Genomic DNA, 22439 nt, shown 5'->3' with positions numbered 1-22439 from the left:
GTTTTTAAAGTCAATCAAATGGCGCAGATATTATAACAACATTTGAAGGCCATTCCTAGGGCTTAAATTTTTATAAAAAAATGTTAAATTTCATTAAAATATTTTTATGTCAGAGTATACGTTAGTTTTTGCCCTCGTTTGTGTATGTTCGTGTTATTGTGTGCATATAAAATTCAACACTTTTCACTTGAAAATTGCAATAAATACGCGAACATAAAGTTTTGGCATACGTTTATGCTCACAAATAATCCTATGCCGAACATAGGCCGACAAGGCAAACATCAAGACATCTTGATGTTATTTTGAGTAATTGTTAAATATGTTTTATTGTGGTCTCCTTCGTTTTTTATTTTCTTTGGTATTTTACAAATCTCAAAATTCTTGGATTATGGCCAAATATCATGTTCCAATTACTTTTATGTCCGTATTCACCATAATACACAATGTACAATTTTGGGCTGTACAAATTTGTGGTGAAGAAAGAAAATATTTTAATAAAAAATGCAAAAACAAAACGAAAATGGGCATCAAACAAATGAAGTGAAAATTGAAACTGAAATCTTAAAAGGAAATAATAAATAGAAAACAAAAATATATTTTTTTTCTTTTCAACATTTAATCACAGTATAATACACGGCATTTATATGATGTGAAATGTAGCTGTCAAAAATAATAACAAAAAATATGGAAAACATTGCATTTAATAGTTGTTTTTGTCCGATGGAAATTACAGTCAGACACACACAAACATATTTACATAATAAAAATAACAACAACAAAAAAACTCCAATAAATATTCGAAAATATGCCAACGAAAATAATAAAACAAAAAACAATCTACATTAAAATTCTCCTGTCATCAGCAACGATGATGCCGCTGACAGACAACACATAAACGTAAACATTTATTATCCAAAATAATTAAATCAATTTCTATATGGTGATCATGTACACCATCATCATCACCCTTCTCCTCCTCCAACATATTGCAGCATGAAAGAACGAAAGAAAGAGAAAGAAAAAATAAAAACGAAACATAATGTAACAAAAACAATTTATTAAATCCAATTAAAAAAAAAAACATAACAAAGGACAACATCAATCATAACATTTTTTCTGTGTAACTACGCCACTGTTCTGTAATAAAAAATAACCGGCAACATAACGGAGTCTAATCCTTGTCTCTGTTTGGGCGAGTGCGGGGCGCAATTGAAATCGTTCAGAATGTTTGGTTGTATTTATCAATTATGGGATTGGTAAGTATACGATATGGGGAAAAAATGTGTTCAAATATTTTGTTATTGCTTTGCAATGTGCAAATATTTTAATTGCGTTTGATGAGCATCGATACATTGTTGAAATATTTATTAATTTGTTAAATATAAATTTTAATTGCTGGTTTCTTGTTATGTTGTTAAATTAATTAAAATTTTATTTTTTTCGAATAGTTTAATATTATTTAAAATAATTATGAATATTTATGAAAGCAATTAAAGGGAGTATTTTTTCCGAAAATGTTATTACAACAAAAAATTTACAAATTAAATCCAATGACCAAAATATAAAAATTATTAAATTATGAATATAAAAAATAAAGACACATACACTTATAAGAACGAGTATGTTCCTAATTTTCAAATTGTTATGAAACGCGCATCTAGTTCTAATATTATTGGCATTGGAAAATGGAAAATCAAGAGATTTTGGAAAGAGATATCATATGTAAACAGCCTGCGAACATCTTATTGAAATAATGTTATAAAGACACATAGTTCAGAATATTCCTGATCAAAATCATCTAAAAGCCCCTCACATAACCAACTTGAGACGATTCATACTCGGCGTTGGATAATAAAAGCCCCACTCGATCGAGAAAACTCAACTGACATCCAATTCTCAAGTTCAAAATTAAATCTTAATGAAATAGTCATTTCTTCAGTTCAGGCTTAATGATATTCCCGACCGTAGTTGACAAAAAAAAACCATCACACTGGATCTTTAGAAATCAACTGGTAGTTCGAATTCTTAAGCTCAGGTTATGAAATTGATCATTACCATGAAACCTCAAAATTCGCTTAGCATTTCCAGTTGGCTCTGCAAACAGGGATCTGATGGCCTTAGGGTTCGGAATAAACTTTGATTCATTGTGGCCGAATATTGTCTCTACTACTACAAAAGTCTTGAAGAGGAAAAATTTTTGGGGTTCCTACAAGCTCATCACTCACACTGAAAAAACATAAAAATTTAATTTTTTATACGCATCGCCTTTTATACAATTTTCTGTACAAGTCAAATCATCGTATATCTTTCCCGGAAAAATACATCATGAAAACAGAGATATATTCGATATTTCTCAAGAAATAAGTAAAAACAACAACTACAATGTAAACTTTTCAACCATTTTAAGGGAAAAATGTATTTGGTACTTTAGAGCGTATAACTGATATCACAAAGTATACGCTCCCATTCTTCGTGACCTAATAAGGCTTGTTCACAGGCAATTAAAATCCGACGGAGTTTTGCGGTTGGCTCTACAAACAGTCATCGGATGGCCTTAAGATTTGGCGTAACCATTGATTTAATCTGGTCGAATATTGTCTCTATCAATCAAATATCATTCCCAGTGGAAATTGGAAAATTAGAGACTTCTGGAAAGAAAAATAAAATATGCATTGCTCACGTATTCCTGTTTAAAAATGAAAATAATTGGTCTGTTCCAGAACTTTTTTAATAGTAAAGCCAGTAAAAGGGAAACATTTCAAAATCTCTCTCAGAGTACAAAATAATTTGAAAAGTTCAGGAACGAAAATGTAGTAAATATGTCAAAATTAGATGACAATACTTCAAAATCAACATAACAGCCAACCAGAAGTAGGCATTCCTGTTCACCATTTTTACTCGGCCAAATTTCTCGAGTAAAAGGTTTACAAAGAGAACGCCATTTTGTATTATGCTCTCTTAAATTAGATTCAAAGTTTACCCGGTTTGTGGGTTGAGGAACGGGTTTCGAGTAAAAAGTTGCAAAAGTTGTAAAATTAGTAGATTCTTTTAGGTTCTGGAACGGAACTAATGTAAAAATTGTTTTTTGCATTATTTTCGACATTTCTTAAGAGTTAATTCTGGTCATTTTATAGCCTACACTTCGTGGAGTAGTCACTTTAAGTGAAAAATTTTATTTGATACTTTAGAGCGTATAACTAATGTCGCAAATTATACACCACCATGTTTTGTGTCATTTACTAATAATGTTTCTACACAAGCAATTAAAATCCGAAGGAGATATTTACCATTTGGGGTTGGCTCCAAAAACAGGTATCTGATGCCCTTAAAGTTTTTCGTAAACGTTGATTTGTTTTGGCCGAATATTGCCTCTACTACTACAAAAAGTTCTGAAGAGGAAAACGTTTTGGGTTTTCTAAAGGTACCAACCAACCTGTTTGCCTCAGTAGGACACCAGATATTCGGTCGATTCTTTAGTTCAAATATTATTGGCACTGGAAATTGGAAAATCAGGGACTTTGGAAAGAAAATTAACGTTACCCACGAATCCGTTTTAAAAATTTTAAAATGTAAAATTTTTTAAAACTTAATTTTCCTACCGGGGATATATAAAATTTTCTGGTTGAAATGTTAAAAAGTTTTTATAGGGAACGCCTTATTTACATGTACAAGTCAAATCAATTTTCCCGAAGAAATATATCATAGAATCAGATAAAACGATAAAATCAGAAGTAAAAACAATAACTGCAGGGTAAACTTTCAACTCCTTAACATTTTTTAGATAACACTTCATGAATTAGTCATTTTAAGGGAAAATTAGTATTTCGTATTTAAGAGCGTATAAGTGATGTCGCAAAGTATACGCCTCAAACTTCATTTATTTGTTAATAATGTTTGTACTTAGGCAATTTAAATCTGAGGGAGATAGAATTTTCAAAACCATTTTAAAACATATCTAAATAATTATTTTATATTAACAACACATATAGAAAATGTATTTTCTAATCAGAAAAAAGTGTCAATTAAGAAGTCCGTCGCGAAATTTCGCAAAGTGGACAAGCAACAAAAACGTTCTTAACATAATGCCATTTATGATACACTAATAGTTAGGCTTCCATAAGTCATAGGTATACTCCAGGCTCAGGTCAATTTTAATTTGCATAATCTGGAAAAATAATATCTAAAGCATATTGACACATATATTGCCTCAACTCCTGAAATTAAAACATAGACTTGTTGCTATCAGGTATTTGGAACTTTATTGGCATTTTCACGAATATTTCATCGAGCTTCCATCCCTAGATTACCATAACCACGCAATAAAAGCAGTACAATACGTTTCCCTTCACTTCTATTTAACATTTACTCCACCGCCATTAACCAATCGGAAAGTTTAATCCTTATCCCGCCAGATAATGCGAAACCAATCAACTTCATGATACCTACAGTTCCTCCATCCATTAGATAGCGCGCTTATACGCTGAATAAGCAGCTTTTATTGCTACCGTTTTGTGTGATACACGTGAATGGCTCGATTGCTTAAACTTAACAAAAGTGTAAATGGCAACTGTGTATCGAGTCCAGACCCTGTGTGTTTGTCAGCATGTGTGTACCAACAACATACAATGTCGCCAGCGATTTGCTACTGCTGCTGCTATAGGTCTTTGTTAGAGTTTAATCAATTAAAAGCAATTAAGTGGGCACAAATGGTCACTGTCGTCGTCATCATCATCGTCGTTATTGTGTTGTCGCCGTTGTTCTATAAATGGCCAAGGTACTGCAGCAACAAAACAGTTAGCGTATTGTTGTAGGTCATTCATTTGATGCAATTACAGTAGTCATTAAGGTATATGGTATATATTGGGTACCCGTACCCTTCATGGCTGGGTGGATGTTTGGATGGCTGGTTGGTTGGCTGGATGGTGGGCAGTAGACACAGAGTAGATACATTTTGGATTTTATTTTCTGCATAGAGAATGGGGAATTGCTTGACAAATTGGCTGTTTACATGTAGCATTTTGTGGGAAATAAAAATAGGGGGAGGGAATAAAATAGAAAAAAGTTTTTTGTGCTGTAAAATGTTTAGCTAATTACTAGTTGTGTTTTTTTAATTTCAATGTGTGTGTTTAGTTTTTGCAAACCTTTAATTTTTGTTTTATTATTAACTGTGCCAGTTTGCTGATAACGAATGATTTCCATTTTTGTTTGATGTTCTTCACAAAGAATTCATTGCTAGAATGACCTAGTTTAAGATAAATATAATTATCGTTAATAATGTTTTGTTTTCTCTCTCTCTCTTTGCCCCCTTTCATTTTACAGGTTAGAAGCGCCCCCGCTGTTTTCAGCGGCCACCATGGACGCCAAGAAATTGCAACAATTACAACAATCACAAAATGTCCAAAAGAAAATACCATTGGCCTATCAGACTAACATTGCCGACTATCGTACCGCCACCCATTCACCAGTCTTCCAACAGCAGCAGCATCATCAACAACAGCATCACCATCAGCAACAACATGGCGGTGGCGGCTATCACATGTCCAATAGTCATATGAATAGTGGTGGCGGTGGTGGTGCCGGTCATTATCAACAAAGTCCCACGACGACATCATCGAGTGGTCCACTCTCACCCATTGACATCCAGCCACAGGCTAGCAAATTACTGCTGAAACATCAATTACAAAATTCCGGCAGCGGTGGTAGTTCCATACAAAGTTCACCCTATCATCAGGCCTCAATATCATCGGGTTATCCTACCAGTAGTGGTGGTGGTACCGATCAGCTCTATCAATCGCCACCGGAGCGTACATATATGCAGGCGGCAGGTCGTTTGGGTTCCAGCAATGCTACGTCTATGGCCCTGCAGCAGCAATATCAACAGATGCAACAGGCTAAGTTGCAGGCCCAAATAGCTTCGCAAAATGAGGCCATACAACAGCAACAACAGAGGAATTTTGCCATGCGTCAAGCTATGAATTCAGCTGTGCCACAAGGTCATTATCACATGTCACAACAACAGCAGCAACAATCAACGCAACCTCAACAGCAGCAGCAGCAGCAACAACAGCATCGGGCTCCTCCATCTTCATTGAATTTAACCAATCAATTTCAACCAGCCTCAGGACCCCTAAAGGTCAATCAGCAAAATTCACAAAAATCCTCCCAGCAATATCAACAGCAGCAACAACAACAACAGCAGAATCAACAACAACAACAGCAAGAGCAAATCTATGGCCATCATCAGCATTCCCAACACAGCTCAGCTCAGCCAGTGTTCCAGCAGATGCATCACCATGCCCTGCAACATCGTTCCAAATCCGATTTACAAACACCTGGCAGCAGCAATGATCAAAGTCCAATTTACATTCAACAAAATCATCCTGGTCATGTGGTCAATCAGGCAGTGCAGACACAAATCTCCACTGTAGCCAAGGCCACAACCATTACAAAAACACCCAGCTCAGAAGATTCCTCATCGGCATCGGCTAAAAGCCCCACACATGCCCCATTGGATCGTAAGAAATCCGCTGGCAGTTCCAATTCTCAAGCTCAGGCTTTGAAATCGCCCATTACAAAGAGACCACCCAATTCACCCGTTACCATTTCCGGTTGGCTCTACAAACAGGGATCCGATGGCCTTAAGGTTTGGCGTAAACGTTGGTTTGTCCTGGCCGAATATTGTCTCTACTATTACAAAAGCCCTGAAGAGGAAAAAGTTTTGGGTTCCATTCTCCTACCTTCCTACAAGGTTTCCGCCTGCTTGCCAGAGGATAAAATCTATCGCAAATTTGCTTTCAAATGTGAACATCAAAATATGCGAACCTATTGGCTGGCTGCAGAAAATGCCGAGTCCATGGTGCAATGGGTTAGGGCTCTAAGTGCTGCCACAATGATGCAGGCTCATGGCAGTGCTGGAGATTCATCGGAACATCCTAGTGGCTCCTCGTCAGTCAATCACAGTGGTGAAAATTCAGATTCGGGTATTAACACCCTGCAAAGTAAAATGTCCGGACAGGGACAAGTAACACCAGCCTCCGATAATGGTGGTGGTGTTACGGCATCCAGCAGCAACAGCGGTGGAGGAGCTCAGCCCCTATATGCCAATGCTCCACCCAAACCAAGACGCATTACTGATGGTGGTTATTCCTCACCATCTCCCGAACACTCTGTGGATAATGAACGTACACGATCAAGTCAGCCACAAACTAACAATGGACGTCGAAGTGGTATTATGTCACCTACATTACAACAAATGCAGCAACATCAATATCAACAACAGCAACAACAACAGCAGCAGCAACGTTCCCAACATCATGCCATTTATGATACACGAACGGGTAATGTCTCATCGACCATACGCATACCCCAGGCTCAGGCCAATTATAATTTGGATAACCTCGATGCACAATATCAACAGCAAATGACCTTGAGTCCAGAAGAATATCCTTCATCCCCACTGGGCAGTCCATCCCAATATATGGATGCCCAAATGGAACAACAAATAATGCAGTTGCAACAACAACGCATGGCAGTCGATGACATATATGGTGAACGTGAATTATATATGCAACGTTTAATACAACAGCGTTATCCTCCCAACATGTCAGGTTATGGTGCAGCGGAACGTCGAACTCCAGATGCTTATGGTCGTTCGAAAAATCGTATATTTTCCGATTATGAAGATATTTATAATTTAACAGCAGCTGAGACGGCTGCTCAAGCAGCATTGTTGCAAGAGGCTGCCAGTTATCGGAGACCCCTGTCACCACCCAGCTATGAGGATAATAAATATTTGCCCACAGTTCCATCGCGTTATACACCCAATCATTTGGAGGTAAGTGAATGTGAAAAATTACTTTAAAATTTTTCCCATACTCAGACGATATTTAGTATTGAAAATGAGACATACCGATCCATGTTTATGAAGAGCCTCCCAAAAATGTGATCGTTATTTGATATATAAAAATATTAAACCTGCTTAAATTTAATTTTGCCTAAAAGTATGCCTCAAATTGTGTATAGATATTAGCTTTTCAAATTTCTATTTTATATTATTCTTGACATTTTTTTTTTATTTAAATTCAATTCCAAGTAAAATTTAACACAATGATCCCCCAACAGGGGATTTGGTAACATTGTACTTTAGATATAGTAGTAGAAAAAATTCAAATCTAATCCTCAATACACTTTCTAAAGTTAAGCCAAGTTAAAAACATAGTGGAAGAGGAAAAAAGTGAAATAAAATACATTCCAACAAATTCCGACGAAAAACCCCCAAAGGTTTACTGTGAACAGAAAGGAAAACCACCAAGCAATCTTCTTTGCTCGTTTCACCTTTTTTCCCCTACAATAGATGACACCTTAGAAATGTTAGCAGCTATACCGCACAAAAAAGGAACCAGGACAAAAATGCTTGATATTGCATAACAATACTCCCGCAAAAGGATACAACACAGCACACCACATTCTGATTCCACCACTCGCCCAATACACAGTCGCATACACACACACACACACTCAGCCGCACTTACACTATCACCTGATGTATTATACTATGCCTGGAGGAAATAGGCCAACATGAAGCACTACAAACCAACCAACCATCTAACATTCACTCAGTTTTGTATGCGTGCAACCAAACAATTTTAGCATATGGAAGTGGTTTGGTTGGTTGGCGGGGTGGGTTGGTATGGTATGGTCGGATGAGGTTAACACCAAAACAGAACACCATAAAGTGACAGATATACAATAGTTGGCGCGAATGGTTGGGCCTCCACGAATGCTGTTGTTGTTATTAGCTTTAATTCCATTTTCTACATTTTGTGGATTGTCGTACAAACAAACAATGTCATAGATTTTTGTTTTTGTTGGACACACAAATGTTTGAGATAGCATAATAAATAAAGTTTCCTAAACTACAAGTAGCATGTACTGGGATAGACAACATTTTATGGATAATTTCGGGTTTTTTAATTTGATTTAAATATTAATTGGAAAATAATGTTAATAGTTTTTAATTAACATAACCTTTTTCAGAATTAGTTTTTTTCTAATTGAAATAAATACTTCAGGTTCTTAGACATTTTCATTTCTCTTTTACGATTTTGTTTTATTTCAAACATTTGATACAATTTTAAAAATCTCTGTAAAAATGAAAATAGTCTAAGGCTAAAGCTGCTTAGACTGGCTCAAGTGTATTGATTTTCATTCTGTTAGGATTTTATTTCTAAGGATTCTTTATGTTATCCTTTTATTGAAAACAAATAAATAATGTCCTTACCGTATAGAACAGGTATTACTTTTATACCAACAGTTATTGGTGAGGGTTAAATGCTTGACATAAAAAATCCTATTTTATGATTAGCATTAATCTAATAATAAACAAATAAAAAACATGTTAAGTTCTGTCGGACCGAACTATTTCTAACATTCTCAATGTACATTCAACATTTCATAAAAATGTCGGGTACTTCATATGGGGACACTGTGTGATTGTAAGTTGTCTGTTATTAGGTTGTTTACATGGGAAAATTAGTCATTCCATGTATAAAATTATACTGGTCATTTTTAGGGGAGTTAGAGTTTGATAGTCTCGTTTCTGAAACGGTATGCTCTTTTTCGGTTTTAGTTACATGGTTCATTTTAGTTCAATCGTTCATTAGTACACAATTGTTAATTCTGTCATTGAATGGGAAGATCTAGATGGACGATTGCTTTAAAAGGAACCAGATGAACGAGAGTAAAAAGATACGACTGGAGCAATAGTAACTAGATGAACGGAAGAAATTGACTAGTACCGAACGTTCCTTTTGCGGACTAGTTTCAATGAACTACATTCCTTCCGGAACGACCCTACACTATGGAAACAGGAACTAGATGAACGGAAAACCGGAACTAGTACCGATAGTTCCTTTTGCTGGCTATTTTTCTGGAACGACCTTTCACTAAAGAAACAGGAACTAGATGGACAGAAGAACCGGTCATAGTACCGATAGTTCCTTTTGCGGAATAGTTTCATTGAACTACTTTCTTCCGGAACGACCATACAGTAAGGAGAACTGTGATTCATTATTGAAAAATTATTCTCTTATTTTCACGAAATAAGGAATGTGAAATTGCAGTCACTTCGGATATTTTTTTTTTTTGCAGTCAAAGATATTTTTCGTTATTCAAAACACACAAAATGACAAACTACAGCCACATTGGTGGGAAACTGCTCCTTAAATCTTCAATGTATCGGACGTGGCTCGGTACGGTTATATGGCACCTATACGAAAACGAAGTCCCATGTTGATTTTTTCTTGTAGGGAGATTTGAAATTCTATAAGAACCCAAAATGAAGACAATTCTTTGAAAAAAGTGCCCAAAGTCTCCCGTTAAGAACACAATGAGATTGTAAAAAAATCTCCAAAATGTTGAATATGTGGGAAGTCCCGTTATAGGGACTCCAAAATTCCAAAATTCCAAAATTTTGGAGGTACCATTATATTATTCCAAAATGAAGACAATTCTTTGAAAAAAGGTTGAAAAACGTGCTCAAAGTCCGCATAAAGGCGAAAATTTGGGGACAGCGTTATATGGAGGCATACCAAAACGTATTTTTATATCATATTTATTGATGGAAGCAGGGAATATTAACTAAACTCAACGCAAGTTAAGCCTTTTTATTCTCATATTTGAATATGTAGTGCATACATTCAGGCTGTTACAAAAATATAAACATTTCAATTATTTTCTTAAAATTAAATTAAATTTGGATTTTATTTTCATCTTTCTTGCTTATGTCAATCAATATTTCCTAGTGTAGGCTTTTCTTGTTACGTCTATTAAATGTGTGCTGCATACTTTCAGGCTGTAACAAAGAGAAATTGTAAATATTTTAATTATATTTTTTCTATTTACATATTTTTACTAAAATTTATTGTATTTAATTTTAAATATTTGGTGGTACATACATAATTACAACTGCGGCTTCTGCTGTACTCGCAACTAAATTCTACCACAATTAGTTTTAAACTCATTTGTCATTTTCTTAAATTAATTAAAATTTAAATTGAATTTTGTTGCCTAGTCTCGTTTTGCGGTTTCATTGGTTAATTAAAAGTGAGTGGGGGAGCGAGTGCACATACACATACAAACTAAAATGTATTTGTATATATTTTAGTCAAAACACTAAGTACACACTGGAGAATCCTTTCGTTTATATTTTATGTTGATTTATAACAAATTTCTATTCGACTCCAGTAGTTGTTATCTCAATACAAACGAAGTCAGACATATAAATTGTTGACTTCTCACGTACTACTCTGGTCATAATGTACAACAACTTGACAATAGAATGAATGGTTTCTACATTTGTTGTCTTTGTTAACAACAACAACAGCAACAACAAATTCATTTGTATTGACAGAAATTATAAAAATTTCTGACTTTACTCGAAGCAGAGGAGAGCGTCGAGGATTTGCTGAATACACACACACAAACGAACAAAAACAAGTTGTTTTCAAAACTAAAACCACAAAACTATGATAGCAGCACGCACGCATAAACTTGCCGCACGTAGCAAATGTCAGTCAGAAGGCAGTGAATGACTGTGTCAGTCATGTTTGCAGTTTGTCAGGCAATCGTAGACAATTAACAAAAGTTTATTTAGACAAATGTGAAATGTGGGGGGAGATGAAAAGACATATATTAAATTGAAAAATATATAAATATATTTTTGTTAGGCTATGGTAGCCAATTAATTGAATGTATTTTAAAAATAGTTTGGCATTTATTTTAGTTTCCATGGCCCAAAGCCGAACAAACCCCCAATAAATCTAATCATTACAAAAAATCTTTTATATATTTTCTTCGTACCTATTTCAAGGATATATATATGAGTACACTTACACTTGATTTTAACACCAGCACACTCACATTTCTCTGTAATACATTTACTTCACACGTGGCTTAGCAATTGTGGTACTCGTGTGTGTGTGCTTATTTTCTAAAAGAAGTAGATTTTGACAAAAGCCTTTGCGTGCAACACTACCATATTTCAAATTCTTCCATAGTTGTGAGCGAGATTGAGAAAAAGAACAAATCATTTCTCCTTCGGACCACACAAACACTACGAGTACATGTGCAAATATTTAATTGAAATTCCAATCTGAGACCCTGGAAAAATATGCCAATAAATGGTATTTCGTTCGATACGAATATTTCTACTAAACTACTACTACTTCTTCATCTAATTCAAAGAGGATGTAAAAATCCTTTTATGCTTTGGAATGTATTTGATTTCCACACAAACAGTCAAACACACACACACACGTACACAATTCTCTATGATTGAAGTGAACATTGTAATTTGTTTAGTTGTGTGCCCTTAGGAAGGCGGGGAAGAAGGTGTGCATGTGTATTTGTATATTGGCAAGGTAAGGTGATAAGCTAATGAAATGGAAGATTTGTGTGTCGATAGTTAAGCAAGGACACATCAACATCACAGATGCAGGATGTTTACTCCATTCAAGTAAATTAGAATTTGTTGAGGTAAAGACAGAGAGATTTCCATTACTCTACTAATGGTGTTTTGGATAAAGAGATTTGCGAGATTATTTTGTGTTTATTATTAATGGTAAACTCTAATCTAAGTAATACAAAATTAAATATATAAAAATACATATTAAAAAATATTTTTGCAGAAAAATTACAAACCATGAAATGGCATTGCTCTCCTTTTACAGGTTTCGACCAGAAGAACTATCGCTAATATTCGAACATAATTCAAATTTAAGTTTGAAAGGAATATAACGATTTGACAAACTTGCATTAAATCGTTTACTTTCTTCGAGAGTTATCCTGTTCACTAGCCTGAAAGACGGTCGGACGACATTTGTAAATGGACTCAAAATTATCTGAAAAAGATATATACACTTTGATACGGCAAAAACGTGTCACATCGAAATATTGGTTTTAGACCCCATGTTTCTTTGGACCAAATCCGTTTCAGGCAATTTGGAGTCGACTTATGTATGTCAGTCTGTTTGGCCGGCTGGTGCACACGATAACTCTCGAAGGGAGTGAAACCCTTTACTCCCTTTACCATTATACCTTTACCATTGCATACTTAATATTTCTTTCAAACTTAGTTCAAGTTCGAAGATGGGGAATATCGGCCCACTCCTTCTGGTAACTCCCTCACAAATTGTGCAACAACAAATAATTTTGCAATATTGTGCGAAGGGACTAATCGATTTGAACCAAAATTTGCACAAATTATTATCTTTCCCAAGCCCAGACAAAGTCCGAAGATGGGACCCATTGGTCTACTCCTTCTGGTACCTCCCCCACAAATGTTCGAAATTGTCAATTGTCATTACAAATCCAATATTAGGCAAATTGAGTGTCCGGTTTGAACCAAACTGAATGTAGGTCTCATTGGTCCACTCCTTCTGGTACCTCCCACACAAAGTTCAATTTTTTCAATGTCAGGTGAAAACAATGTCCGATTTTAACCAAACCTTGCACAACCTATTATCTTTAGGAAGTCTATATCAAGTCCGAAGGTGGGACCTTCCGGTCCTCTCCTTCTGGTAGCTGCCCCAAAAAGGGTAAATATTTTATAAAATAGTAGATGAATTTGAAGCGAATTGAATAACCGATTAGATCAACATTAACTCCGAAACCTCATTGATAAAAACACATACCTTATATCAAGTGAATAATAAAACCTGTGTGTAATTCCAAAGACCTCCACAAACATAGGTTTGATGAGGGTAAATATCTGTCGGCAACATCGACTGACACTTGTTTACTTGTTGGCATAGCTCATTATGCAAATGACTGAGGGTTATAAAAATATATAAAATAAGTATAAGCATTTAGGCACACTTTTTATCGTATTAAGATATTTTGGAGCTAAGCTGGAGTTAAAAGTCCCCATGTTGGTCCCACCTCCAATATATATTTTTGTTCCCTATAATCGTACCTATTTTTAATTAACCATTTTATATATAAAACTGTTATAAAACTGTTTTTTAATATTTTTAACCAAGACTTATAGCAAAGATGCCAATCTTACAAGTTAACCATTTTCGCCTGGAAGTATGCTACAAAATATAGCTAAAATAAAAAAACCATAAGCTGTTGCGCTATATAAAAATCTGTCGATCAAATTACCTGCATAGAATTTTGTATATTCTCCTAATCTAAGTCTTTAAATTCTTAACAGCCCTTCTGAAATTAACAATTAGAAATGGCATAGCGCCCCACTTACACCACCCCTCACTCTCAATTTATGTGGTAATTTATTTCAAGTCGTCGTTTTTTTCTATCCAGCTCCTCAACAACAGCACCAAAATAAAAGCAAAACAAAAAAACAACGAAATGTAAAGCCATTCTAGCAAAACACTATGAATCTAGGTAACTGTATATCCTCCAAAGGATACCAGCAGTCATTCGTCGTATTGCAGAATACATGAAATGGAGATTTTAAAAGAATAAACCATACATTTTTTCTCATTTTTAGTTGAGTTGAGTTATTTTTCTACTCCACATTTTTATTTTCTTTATTTTTGCTGTTGTTTGTTTTCTATTTGGTTGTGCAAAAAGAAAAACACAACGAGTGCTTTAGATTGTGGCAAAAATAATACAAGAAAAAAAACATACAAAAATAAATAAATACGAACAGGACATGCGACTGGCACATACATGCATGGTCTAGCATAGCAAAAACTCCTAGTTTTACGGGGCACATACGTACAGAGTTATGCTGGTTAGTTAGCTTTGCTGTTAGAACCAGCTGCTCTATAAACGCTTAGGATGTTACAATCAAATGTACAATTTTATGTCGACATGCCATTTGAGGGTGAGAGAGAGAGTGTGTGTGTGCTGTTTTCCTACAAATAAAAAAGGGTCAGTTGATAGCTTGGACTTCTGGACAGAAAACTGCTAACTATATATAATGGTATCAATGGTTATTAGATTGGAAGTGCAAGATTTTTTTTTAAATTGTAATATAAACATCAGCTCACTTTTTGCGTATCCTCAAATATCAGTTATTTCAATGTCTTTTTAATATTTTAATTCCAAGACTTTTTTCTGAATATTTAAAAAAAAATATTTCCTACTTTGAACCCCTTTTTATTTGTATAGTTCACAGCTGACTAAGTTTATAGGTCAGTAAAGAATACTTTAAGTTGCGTTCTCCTTTCTTTGAAATTTTCTTTTACTTTTCTTTTTTTAATCGTAGCCGGTATCTTGTTGCAAAATGAAACAGTTCATAAAAATTTGTTATTTCTTTTAATTTTCTTGGATTTCCATTGAGATTGAAGCAATGTTGTTGTAATCGTCTTGCGTATGTCATTTTTGTGGGACAGATGGTTATGAAAATATATATTTTTTTAAAGTATTTACGAGAATTATTTTGCCAAAATGTTTTGAAATAGTTAAGCGGCTTAAGGAAATTGTCATATCTAATAGTCCATAGATATATGATTATAATGATTATATTATATTGATATGATTATAAATAATTATAATAATATGGTTATAAATAATTTTTTTCTTAAGGATTCCCTACTCTTTTAAGGGGACCCCCCCCCATTCTCGGGGTCAAAAATGCTGTTGATATAATTGGAATCTACACTAACTAAAGAATGTCCCTACAAAATTTCAAATAAAAATCTCAACAACTCTTAAAGATATAGCCGATTTATTGTGTCAGCATCAAGTGACGGCTGAAGGGTTTCTCAAAATTTAAACGAGTTTTTCTCTAAACATTTTTTTGCGAATGGCGGGCACGATAACTCAAAAACTAATAACCCAATCGACTTCAAATTTTTACTCGTTTCTCTGTGAGTGTATAGCTATCGTATGAACTAGGATAAAGCCAATCGGTGAAGATCTTCCTTATTTTTTAACTTGGGATTTGGTAAAAAATCGGCGATTTTTCAAAAATATTTTTTCAAAGGTCCACCATTTTGTTAATTTTAGAGCGAAGTCAATAATCCTAGTTCATACGAGATGTGTACTCTTTCTAACACCGTTGGAATTTTCGGATTCCGATGTTCCAGTGAGGAGTTATCATGCCCGCCATCAAAAATAAGGACTTTTCTTTAATTACAAAAAACAACAACAAAACAATAACAAAAATTTTTTGTAAATTATTTTTCTTAATTTTTAAATCTTCAAATATATATGTGTAAAGTTACAAACCTTAACAAGCATTGGTTTTGATTTACCAGCCCATTAAAAATCTTGAAAAATTAATATCGGGAATGGGGGGGGGGTTCCCTTAAATTATGAAAAAATTCCTAAATAAAATCCTTATATTCCCAAATATGGTTTATTATTGACCGAGAAGTATGTATTAAAATATATAAATAAAAAAATCTACATTTATAGCCTAAAGTTATACTTAAAACCCTAAAAGTATGTTATATTTTTATATTGTCACCATATTGTACAGGCTTTCTGTACCTTTTAAATTCAAGACTTCCATATATTTGTAATCGGTCAAGATAATATCCTTAACTCAGATTGTCTCCCAAAATATCAGATTCATCTCGTTGGCATGTCCACAAATATTTCCAAAAGTGGCCTCTTAAAGCCCGTACAGTATGCTATACATTTTATAAACTTCGAAGTCACATCTATAGTCCTAAATATATACTTTGAAATTCCAATATTTGGGCCTAAAAAGTATTCTTTTAATATATATTCAAGACCTTATTAAGAAATTAAATAAAAACTTCCAAGGCTATATATCGGAAATAAAAATGCATATACATCATATCCTATAATCATTGATTCAATCTCAACAATCCTTCCAATTTGCATAACCCTGAGCGTATGTTATAAATGTGATTTTAATGTTTTATTAAAAGTCCGTATTATTGAGCCTAATTTATCGTTTAATTTTATATTAAAAATTCCAACCCCATTGCCTTACAAATCATCAACAATCTAATTAGAATTTCAACGTTTATATTTTTAATATTTGACAAAATGTATACCTAAAAGTATGCTATAACAAATATTACTAATAATTTTTCATAATAGGATAATTAATTTTATTTCTATATTATATTAATAATAATTTTTACTCTTTTTTCTTTCCAGCTCTCCGCTGTTGGTAGCAATCTCAATTTACGCTCAAGACCCACCGCCGGTCTTGTACGTCCACATTCTGCTGATTTCTTGGAGTACGAAGCACGCGCCGAAGCGGCTTCTGATGCTGCTGCTGTAGCAGCCGCTACAGCCATGATTAAACCCGATCCCGTACGTGCACCACGCCCTAAATCAAGTTTAGACATCAATCGTACACCCGATAGTTTTTACTATTCCGAAGAGAATTATGCCGAGAAAATGCGCAAAAGTGCTTTGTATTTACAAAATCCACAAGCTCAACCACAACCGGCGGCTGGTTCATATCGCATGGCCACCGGCTCTACAGATTTCCTTAGCCCCGTAGCCAGTGGCATGAATACCATTGCCTATGAGAATCCCTATGAGCGGATCTATAAACGTAACGAACTGTTGCAAGATGCTTTAGGTAATCAAGCAGGTCATACTAGCATACCACGTATGAGTCGTTCACAAACAATGGGCAATGGGGCCCAGATTCGTTCATCCTCCACTCACCCACATCATCCACTATCACCAACGGGCACAACATATCAGCAACAGCCACCACCGCTGCATACGCCATTACTTTCATCCGGTCTCACAACACAAGAAATTATCCAACAAAATGAACAGTTCCTACGTTCAGCTAGTGCTCGCTTACCTAAACGTTCATCCACATTTGATGATGAACCACTATCTACGACCACAACCACTACAACACCCACTTCTCCTCCTCCTCCATCCACAGGCACAACAGCAGCAACAACTCCGACTGCAGGTGGCGGCAATGCTGCGGCAGCCGCCACCACCGCCCATCTGGAGGGCGAACGTAAGCGAGAAGAGTCCATGAAACGTTTGCTCGAGTGGAAGCAGCGTATGTTACAATCACCGCTAACACGTAAATCAGCCCAGCATGTTTCGAATTCGGCCAGTGCAGCCACACTGGTGGGCCAAAAGACAAATGGCAGTTCGGCTGCAACATCCAGTGCCGCCACCAAATTTGGCAGCAACAATGATGGCAAACCTAGTTCCAGTTCAAATTTAACTGCCATGTCTAAATTGGGTAGCAATCCCAACATCCTGTTAACGTCGACCACAGTGGCCAGTGGTGGTATCCATTTGGCGAAAGGTGGCAGTAACAGTATGGCTGGTGGCAGTACAGCTGGTATAATACAACGTCGACGTTCGGAAAGTCAGGCCATAAGTGGTACGATAGCAGCAACGGCAGCTGGTTATAATTCCTATTCTTCGGATGATGAAGGTAATTAATAATGCACGCATAGCAAAAACAAAAAACGAAATACGCATACCAATACTAAACCATACACACATATATACACATACCCAGAGACATATAAACACTTTGGCACAGTGTGTATTTCTACGCCTAATTGGATAGCCAAGAGTGGGTCGAAAAAAGAAACACATAGAGACAATAAGAGATTTTGTGGAATATTTTTTTTACTATAGGGACTATTTGTGAATATTGGGGATTATGGTACCTATTGTCATAGGATATAATTTAGATGTCTCTTGATAAATGTTTTCATTGTAACGGATGATGGTTGGGGTCCCAGCGAAAGAGGAATGATGCTTTCAAAGTGGGTTAGAATATTTGTAAAAAGAGGAGTGCATGTAATTACTAACCTCGGCCTCAACAAATGAGGAATTATGTTATATTCCTATTTCGTTTTATCTTCATGAAGATAGCCCCACCCAGAGGAAAATGGCAACACTAAATAAGCAAGGACTCCAACCTATCTAATTCACAAAATTAGAGGAGACGTTGTTTCTAGGAAACGATAGATGGCTGTCACATTACCTAGATCAAAGCTATTGCAGACCATCAAAGGTCAAAAGGAGTAAAAAAAAAGTCTATTATTATAGGATACTATTTTAGTACCAGATTTTTTTATTTTACCCCTTCTGTAATATGATTTAACTTGTTTTTTAGGAAAGCTTTAACTGTAATAGAATACTAAAATGACAACACTAAATAAGCAGAGACCCAAACCCAAATAATGTGCAAAAATCAAGGAGTTGTTTCTAGGCTGCGATAGATGGCTGCCCATCACCAAGGGCAAGACTATTGCAGACCATCAAAGACCTAATCGAATAAACTGGCGATGCTTTGTGGAATATCTACTTTCCGAAAAGGAGTAGCAAAATTTAGAAGTCTATTATTATAGGATATTATTTTGGAACCCTGTTGTCACTTTTAATCGCTGGAAGCTGTTTTTATATAGTTCATAGGGTACTACTTTGTAACAGTTTTATTAGGGCGTTGTTTTAGTACCTTTTTTAGAATCTTGTTGTCAAAGAGTACTATTGTTAGACCATATTGTTATTGCATACTATTTGTAGGCACTTTTGTGATTTTAGTGCACTATTGTCATTGTGTACAAATTACCTACCCTATTATAGATTACTATTTATGTACCTGTTATCAATTGGTGCTATTTTAGTACCCTCTTGTCATATGATACTATTTTAGTACCCTTTGGACACTTTATGTAATAGAATGCAACCTGTCTTTTATAACATTATTAATTGTAATAGGCCAGAGTACAATTTTAGTAGACTTTTGTCACAGGGACCAATTTTGGTATACGTTTCTATAAGATACTATTTGGTACACCTTTTCCATAAAAAATATTTTTGTAGGGTACAATAGGACACCATTTTTATGTCCTATATTAATAATTGTAAAAATATAAATTAGAAGTTCCATGGTCCTAAATTTTTAAATGTTATTAATCAAACTCTAAATATGTCGACCCACTCTAAGGCTAACAAAATAAAAAGAACGCAATACCACACAACACTTCACACAAAAACACACATTTACACCAAACTTTTCGAATGCTTTTGATTCAGAAAAAAAGAACATTTTTGGACAATCCTACATTCGTTTTCTCCTCTCTCTCTTTACCCCTTTGTGTATGCTTTAATTAATTCTATTCTACCTATTTTTGGGGTTTTTTGCACTGTACTTTTTCCTATACCAATAACTTTCTATTTCTTTCTCGGAATTTTTTGGGACTTTTTTGCTCTACCGCATATTCGTTGTGTACTTAACAATGAGGAGAAGGGATTTATTTTGCGAACTTTTTTATGATTTTAATTCACTTCTTCTAACAATTTATGGAATATGAATCCGTCTTTACTTTTCTATTTTTGTTCTTTTCCTATTTGCCTGTTCGTATTAAGTAGTTTATCCTTGTTTATTATCTATAGTTTATGATTAATATTTTTCGTAAGGTATCTATTGTCCGTAAGATATATGCATGTATTTATAGAATTACAAATTGCTAGTCATATTGATAAATCTCTTCTCAGTTACTTATAAAAATAATTCGGAAAATAAATATAGAATTATGTAGTAAATATCCAGATAGGAGATGTATTCAAAATAGCCTATTAAAAAAGTTTAAATTATCTTGCGCCTAAAAATATGTGTGGATCAAGATTCGAAGCCTCTACCTCCAGCAATTGATAATAATTTTGAAATTTATGTAGACGTATACAAATTAAATTATTTGGCTTAAATATATATAAGAGGTTAGTTATTACAAACAAGAATGGATACACCGCGAATAAAAATAATTTTAGAAATACTTAGTCACTTCAAAGATTTTTTATTGTTTTTCATGGTACGATCATTTCAAAAATTTTATTCTATAAAATAGAAATTTTAAATCTGATAAAATATAGTTACAATCCAGCTTCTTCATGCTTATGTCCAATTATATAAACTTAATTGGGTTTTGTGGTATATTTAATTTATAATTTTCACTTCCACCTCTTTTATGTTTAATTTTTTTTATTATTTGTTATGCTTTTTTCTTGCTATCGCCAAATCTTTTTTGTTTGTTTTTTTTTATTTTATAATTTTTTCTTTTATGTTTTGTTCTAATTTTTTATTTAATATTTTCTTTTGGAAAAAATATGAAAAATGAGTAATAATAATAAAACTGCTGTCCAACATCCATCCAATCCACAACTGCTATTCTACTGCCAAAAAAAAAGAAATTAAACAACAACAACTAGAGCCTTCCTGCCGAGCGTTTAACAATTGAAAATCAACTCAACAAACCAAACAAAACTTAAACAAACAGAAAAGAAAGAAATTTATATTAAAAAATAAAACTATAAAACAAGTATTTGATTATTGAAGAGTATAGTTTTAAACACCATTGTATTATTTGTTGCTTACACACAATACCATTCATTACAATTAACCATATTCTAAAGGCTATCAAATTTAATTACCTTATATTAGTTACTTTTTTGCATAAATTTGATGATTTGATTTATTTATATGAAATTATGTACATTTATACATAATACAGTTATATTTATTCTAACGTTTTCTCGTTTGGGTAAAATGTGTGAAATCTATACACATTTTTAAATCGCGGAAAGATACATTTCATACTTTTATGATAAACACATAAATTGTCTATTTCTTTATAGATACTTTTTAACCATTCCATAAAGAATTCCATAAAAAACCAAAAACACTGGTCTAGATCGATATATTGCTTAGTTCTGATTAAAAAATAATCATTAAGGTTTGAAGAAAAAAATAATCTTTCAAAGTAATCCACTTATGCCATTGTTTTTTTTTTCAATTTTCCAAACACGCGCATTTTGGTATAGTCAAAAGCTCCTGATTCGATTTTTTTATTTCCTCAATCGTATCAAAAGGTTATCCTTTCATCGGTGTCTTCAGTTTCGAGAAGAGGGAGAATGCAGTTCAAGTCCTCCGAATATGGTGTTTAAATCATGATAAAATATTTCGTTTTGGCCAAAAACTCAGCCACAAGCATCGATGTGTGTCGTATTCCATAATTTTGTACATTTCTGGGAAATTGTTTCTCTTAAACGGCACATAACTTTAAGGGGATATTTTAATTGAACATATGATCTTGTGGCGAGAATTCATGATACACCACGCCTTTGATTTTTTTTATCAGCGCCCAAAATTTATATTTTATTCTAGAACTTAAAAGATGATGAGGTGGCATTATATGGAGGCTATACCAAAACGTGGGCCTATATTGAAATTTTTCTGCAAAGGGCCACCTATAACCTGGAACTCCAAATTACAGTCATTTCGATGCTTCTATGACGATTAGAATATATATAAAGAGGCGTTACCTATGTATGGTGGGTATAGTTTAAAATTTAAAAACTGCGAGCTTTATTTTTATTATGGACGAACCTGCCGACATATGTGGGGTCTCCGACGTATATTTGAAAGCATTGCAAATTTAAGAAACACGCGCAAAAAACCGTAAGGAAAGTAGTAAAGTCGGACTGGG

The 22439-nt window shown here is 34.3% G+C and overlaps 1 protein-coding gene across 1 annotated transcript in view; it reads left to right on the top strand.

Annotated features, from left to right (window-relative positions):
- Positions 1-1157: 1157 nt before the first annotated feature.
- The window catches only part of LOC133330065 (uncharacterized), a 47777-nt gene continuing 26495 nt past the window's right edge, over positions 1158-22439 (top strand). Inside the window, exons 1-4 of the mRNA XM_061538535.1 lie at positions 1158-1256; positions 5320-7834; positions 17107-18025; positions 18140-18373. Of these exons, the coding sequence (XP_061394519.1) occupies positions 1225-1256; positions 5320-7834; positions 17107-18025; positions 18140-18373 (3700 nt within the window). The 5' untranslated portion in view covers positions 1158-1224. The remainder of the gene's footprint in view (positions 1257-5319; positions 7835-17106; positions 18026-18139; positions 18374-22439) is intronic.

Source organism: Musca vetustissima, unplaced genomic scaffold, assembly GCF_032173495.1.
Source record: "Musca vetustissima isolate MV318-11 ecotype Yass unplaced genomic scaffold, APGP_CSIRO_Mvet_v1 utg9641, whole genome shotgun sequence".
NCBI classification, from domain to species: Eukaryota; Metazoa; Arthropoda; class Insecta; order Diptera; family Muscidae; genus Musca; species Musca vetustissima.
The sequence above is the reverse complement of the archived record's forward strand: the minus strand, read 5'-3'. Positions and strand labels throughout refer to the sequence as shown.